The sequence below is a fragment of the Panthera onca genome, chromosome X, assembly GCF_046562875.1.
Source record: "Panthera onca isolate mPanOnc1 chromosome X, mPanOnc1 haplotype 2, whole genome shotgun sequence".
NCBI classification, from domain to species: Eukaryota; Metazoa; Chordata; class Mammalia; order Carnivora; family Felidae; genus Panthera; species Panthera onca.
In genome coordinates, this window is record NC_138357.1 from 42,061,915 (window position 1) to 42,067,914 (window position 6,000).

The 6,000-nt window shown below is 42.6% G+C and overlaps 1 protein-coding gene across 2 annotated transcripts in view; it reads left to right on the forward strand.

Annotated features, from left to right (window-relative positions):
• MORC4 (MORC family CW-type zinc finger 4) overlaps positions 1–1,662 on the forward strand; it is a 60,373-nt gene extending 58,711 nt beyond the window's left edge. The window contains exons 16-17 of one of the 2 annotated variants that reach the window (XM_081793559.1): positions 133–416; positions 722–1,662. In XM_081793559.1, coding sequence (XP_081649685.1) covers positions 133–416; positions 722–875 — 438 coding nt within the window. In that variant the 3' untranslated portion in view covers positions 876–1,662. The remainder of the gene's footprint in view (positions 1–132; positions 417–721) is intronic. The other variant, XM_081793560.1, reaches the window with a different exon arrangement.
• The last annotated feature ends 4,338 nt before the right edge of the window (positions 1,663–6,000 follow it).

A 6,000-nucleotide genomic window follows, 5' to 3' on the forward strand; every position in this document is an offset into this window, starting at 1 on the left:
TCCCGTATTTGGGGATTGAGAAGGCCCATAAGTAGAATATGGATAGAGAAATCACAGAGTGAAATTGTCAGGGGCAATCCAGGGCACTCATAGCATGTGGGGGTCATTGAATTTCTGTTTCTTGGACTGCAGGTGGAGGAGCTGGAACAGGAGAGAAATCACTGGCATTCTGAATTCAAGAAAGTCCAAAATGAATTGGTGACCTATACTACCCAGGAGACAGAAGGCTTGTACTGGAGCAAGAAACACATGGGCTATCGCCAAGCCGAATTCCAGATTCTGAAGGCTGAGCTGGAGAGAACCAAGGAGGAAAAGCAGGAGCTCAAAGAGAAACTGAAGGAGACAGAGACACACCTAGAAGTGCTGCAGAAGGCTCAGGTCTCCTACCGGACCCCAGAGGGAGATGACCTAGAAAGGTTAATTACTAGGGTTTAGTTATCAGCTTGTGAGTGCTAATGGGAAGCATCCCTGAGGAACCCCAGTCACTGGCCATAGATAAGGGCGGAAGCCTTAATTAATGCATAGGCCACCAAGGATCAAGGAATTACTTAGAGAGCTGCAGTCAGTCTCCCCGTGCTTAGTGGCACTGTGCTTTCTTCTTTCTGTCTAGCTAATGAAAACCTAATTGTTGAGAAATGTAGGCCCGTTTGTAAGGAGCTTCATTTTGTTGTTGGCTAATGACTTCATGTCATCTCTTCTGCCCCCTCACTCCATCATACAGGGCTTTGGCAAAGCTTACGCGGCTGCGTATCCACGTCAGCTATCTCCTTACTTCTGTCCTCCCTCACTTGGAGCTTCGTGAGATCGGGTTTGACTCAGAACAAGTGGATGGGATCCTGTATACGGTGCTGGAGGCAAATCACATACTGGATTGAGCACCAGACTTACTACTTTATACACCCTCCTTTACCCTACTCTACTTTATTCTCCTCTCTTTTCTCTTGTCTTCTTCTCTCCTCTCTATCCCTCCTCTCTCTCTCTCTCTCTATTCCTCCTCTCTCTCTCTCTCTCTCTCTCTCTCTCTCTCTCTCTCTCACCTTTATGCCTTATGTAGAGTATCTTTGAGTAAATCCTGGCTCTTACTCAGTCTGCTTCTTACTCAGTTTTGGTGTGGAGAAAGAGGCTAGTTGATGGGCTTTCAGGACTTCCAGGAACAGAAAAGCAATAGTCACCAAGCCAGATGACCTGAAAGCTGTAATTTTCATGATATAGATACTTGGCCTGTTTTATATCCTTTCCTAAATGGTTTGTATTCATTTAGGTGAAATCAGCCAGCAAATATTGGGTCCAACGCAGTAGGTGTTTGGGGATAAATTAAGAAATATAACTCATGGTTTCAGCCTTCAAGGATCTAACAACCTAGTTGGAAGCACAGGACACACACCAGGTCAACTAACTTGTACAAGGGAGTGGTACAAACATGACAGAAGCATTCTGGGGGCGAGGGGAGGAAGTTGAAGGAAGGCTTCACATCAGATATGGGACCTAAACTAAGATTTGTTTAAAGCACTAGCATGATCACATTGTTAACAGTGGTCATTCTTTAGGTGGTAGGACCATGGTTGGTATTTTTTCTTCCTGCTATCTTCCTGCCTTTTTCACATTTTCTATAATAAACCTGTTACTCTTATATTGGAAAAAATAAATTGTTTTAAAAAAGAATGAGTAGGTTTGGATTTAGATATCAGATGAGAGACTGTTTGACATATAAGGTAATTTTATATTTATAATTTATGTTATATTTAGCATTACCTCTGGAAAATAACATGAACAAAAGCATGGAAGATGCTAGAATGTGAAAAATGTGGTTTTTTTGGCAGAAGTGATGGGCTCATGTAAAGGAAACTAAGGTCAAATCGTGACCATCTACCCACCTTCACGTGGTATTTGCATTTTGATAAAGAGTTCTTGAAAAAAATCTTCAGGGCACAAATTTTAAAATATATATATACCACCAAACTGTGAGATTTCAGGTAGTGGGGGTAGCTATTTTAGAGCAGGGAGATCTATTTGATATCCCTCAGAATACACCATCTACCTACTCCTGGTCTAGTGCTGAGTAAGGGGTTGATCTCATACTATCAAGAATAGTAAAACCTATACTCTTGTAAAAGTAGACATTTTGTTTATTCATTACTTTATTGTATTTATATAGCATGTACGCTCCAAAGAGTTCAAGGTACTCTTCACAAAACGTTGAAGAATGGACGCATAAAAATATGCCAGCCGTGAAAAAGAAAAAGTAAAGGAGAAATTTTAAAAGAAGGGGGTGGGACAGGTGGGCTCAAGCAATTGCAATAGGATTAGTCTGTGCAGAGAAACGTTTTGGATATTTGTTCTGTTTTCCTCTGCAGGGTTACTTTGGAAGACTCTCCCATGCTTATTTTATCTCCTTGGAGAGGAAGCCCATCATAGTTACTCTAGTGAAACCGTCAGGAGTGGGGGGAGGCCAGAGCCAGGCTTCACCATCAGAATGAGAACTGAAAGATACCCCTGGTCCCCCTGCGCTCCCCTCACCGCAGCTGTGGACTGCCGTGTGGTTAATCTCTGTGTCAGATAGATGGACTGTGATATTGAAGGCCCCGTTGTCTAAATGTAAATATTCCTGAGAAAGGGGGAATGTATTCAGATATCCTGTCAGTGATACTGGTTCTTCAGACGGGAGCTGTGAAAAGGTGGGACTTTGCACAGATACGGACAATATGGTTGGAAGGTGGTGTGGGAAAAAATTCAGAGCATTGAAGTTTCAGCCTGTAGGAGAGTGAATGCATGCGTGCATGCATGTGTGTGTGTTGGGTGAGTGGGGGGCAAAGTAGGAAAGAGTACAGGCAATTGGGCTTTAAAACAAAAAAGTTGGAAAGCTTCTAACTCCTCTACTGGTGCTTACTCTCAGCCCATTTCCTGGTCTCAACCCCATACTGCTTCTTCCGGTGACAGTTACCTGTGTGAGTCCATTTACTGCCATGCCAGAACTACCTCTTTGTTACCTATTTACAGTGAGACTGGGCCAGCACGAGGACCCTTTAACCAATGTTCAGTGCCACTGTGGAGAGATTAAAAAGTGTCACACAGCTTTACCAGAGCTTATATAGTGTGGAGGCAAAAGACATCTGGAAGAAAAAAGTCGGTGCCTCCTCCTGGCTGTCCTGTTAGGTTAACAATCATAATTGCCCTTTCAAATATCTTTCGTAATTTACCTTTTAGCTTTTCGTTTCCCCGATCAACACTTAAGTCCTTATTATTTCGTGCCTTAAAAGGTGGAATAGGTTCTTAACTGGCCCCCCTTTGCTCCTGTTCTCACTCCTTCCGTCCACTCTATTCACGATCACTAAATTCCTTTTAATGACCTCATCAGGTTATGCCTCTGCTCAAAGACTTGCTAGTGTTCCCCGTTGCCAACCAAGTTGTAATACAAATTCCTCTCCGCTGTCACTGTGAGCTCTAGAGTCCTTTTTTAACATTCCAAACACAACCCTCATTCCATCCAAGCTGAATTAGTTTTTCAGTGTCTGAACCTGCCTTGAGAATTTCTCCTCCACCTTTGCTCTTCCATTCCCTTGGCCTGGAATGTTCTCCCTCATCATCTTTCCTTTGGCTCAAATGTCAACTCCCTGCCTCCCCAAATTCCTCTGATTAACCCAGCCAGGCATAACATTTTCTTTGAACATGTAGGCTTTGGGTCGTTTTTAAGGCCCTTACCACAAACTTCCTTGTCCTGTCTTGCTTTTAGAAAGCTCTAGATTCAAATATATAGCTACCTACTTGACACTTACATTTACATGTCTCACAGGCATTTCAAATAAAATGTGTTAAAAATAAACAGTGACACACACACCCTGGGACCATTCCCTCCCCGTTTTCCTTGTTTTAGAAGATGGCACCTCCACCAACCCAGTCACATAAGGTAGAAACCTGGAAGTCATCCTTAATTTTCTTCTTTTGTAGTCCCCTACATTCAGTCTGTCAGAAAGTCTGTCCTTTCTATCGCCAAAGTATTTTGACTTGACTTTTTACCACAGCTACATTAGTCCAAACAACCATCATCTCCCACAGATCATTGCAACTCATAACTGATGTCCTTGCTTCCACTCTTGTTCCCACGATTGTCTTATTACAACAGCCAGATTAAAAAAAAAATACAAATCAGATTATATAACTCCCTGCTTAAAGCCCTTCTATGACTTCCCATTGCACTTAGAATAAAACCCATACCCCCTACTTCATCTGCTTTGTCTCCTGCTATTTTTCATCAGATCTCACTTTTGGTCTTCCCACTGAAAAATGTCAGGCTCTTACTTCCCTCCAAGCCTTTCCCCATACTGTTCCCTCTTCTAGAATGCTCTCATCTCCAGTTTGGGCATGGCTGCCCATTTCTCATCCTTCAGGTCTCTGTGTAAGTGTCCACTTTCTCAGGCCTTCTGTGCAGCCTCTTTTCCCCTCTCTTTACCCTACTCTATTATTATTTCCTGTTTTGTTTGATTCCTGGCACTTCTCACAATGTGCCGTTACATATTTGGCTGTTGACTTTCACCCATTCACCAAATACTCACTGGCTACCTACTATGTGCCGTGTGATACACAGTGGTAAACACAACACACATGATGTCTGTCTGCCTCTTTCCCTAATGAGTTCTGTGAGGGGAAGGGCCTTGCACATTTTTGCCTATCACTTTATCCCAGAGCTGATTATAGTACCTGGTATATAGTAGGTAATCAGTAAATAATTCATCCTTAATGAATGAGTTAATCATGGGAACTTGATATTTCCATCTACCTCAAGAGCCTGTAACAGTGCCTCATTTGTAGAAGAAGGGGTTGGCTAAATTGGTATGAACAAGGTAGGTCACAGCCCTGAACCTTAAAATCTGCAGACGCAAAACAAATGGTAAGTGCAACAGGTTGCAGGGGTCAGTCGGTGTGAGCCAGAGCAGACTACTGTTTTCTCTTTGGTTGAGTTTTCATTTGGATAATTGAAAGGGCTACAAAGGAGAAAGGGAATACAGGTGTTCTTTCCCACAGACTCTGAATGTTATTGAAAGGAAGCTCCCTAGCATGTAATTTTAAAATATGGAGGATTACGGAATACAATCAGGAGAAGTCTATAGAGACCAGATCTTGGGAGTAAGAAAACATTTCTGTTCCCTTTTTCCAAGAGCACCAATAGCTTCTTTCAAGAGAAGAAAGAGGAGCTATCCTTAAAGGTCAGACAGAGCAAGCCTCAACGAAATAAGTTCCTGGCCCATGTTAGGAAGTCAGTACATGCTTGTTGGATGAACAAATGGGCACCTAGCAGGGGACCAAGTCAGATTTTGCAGAAAGATATGCTTGTTCATGTCCGGTGATTGCAAATAATCTGGGGCAATCATTTTGAAGCAGAGGCTCAGTTCCCAAAGGCAATCCCCAGATAGAACATGTTTCAGAGTTCTGTACTATGAGTCAAAAGCTCTTTCTGGGGGACGAGGGGCAGGGGAGCACCTGGGTGGATGAGTCGGTTAAGCATCTGACTCTTGGTTTCAGCTCAGGTCATGATCCCAGGGTCGTGGAATCAAGCCCCGCTCAAGCTCTACACTCAGCACAGAGCTTAAGATTCTCTCTCCTCTCTCTCTGCTCTGTCTCTAAACTTAAAAAAATAAAATAAAACCTCTGTCTGTAGTACTGTGTTAGGAGTGAAGCATGAGGGTATGTTCAGGAAACCTAGGGGTGAGCTCAGGCTAAGTCAAGTGTAATTTCCCCAAAAGAATAACTTAGTCTTGATGACATGGACATCCCTAACTTAGGACTTCTCTTAGAAAATTCAGAGAACATACTTTCTGAATCCAAAGTCAGGGCACATGGTTGGATAATAAACTAGACAGTTTGAGAGAACTAACTTAGTCTTGGGTATATGAAAGCTTTAGTCATTGAGACATACATAGCATTCATTTTTCTCATGTAAAGTAGCATCTGCAGAAGAAATGTGTTTTGTTACTTGCCTCCATCCCCAAGTCCAAAGTTTTGATG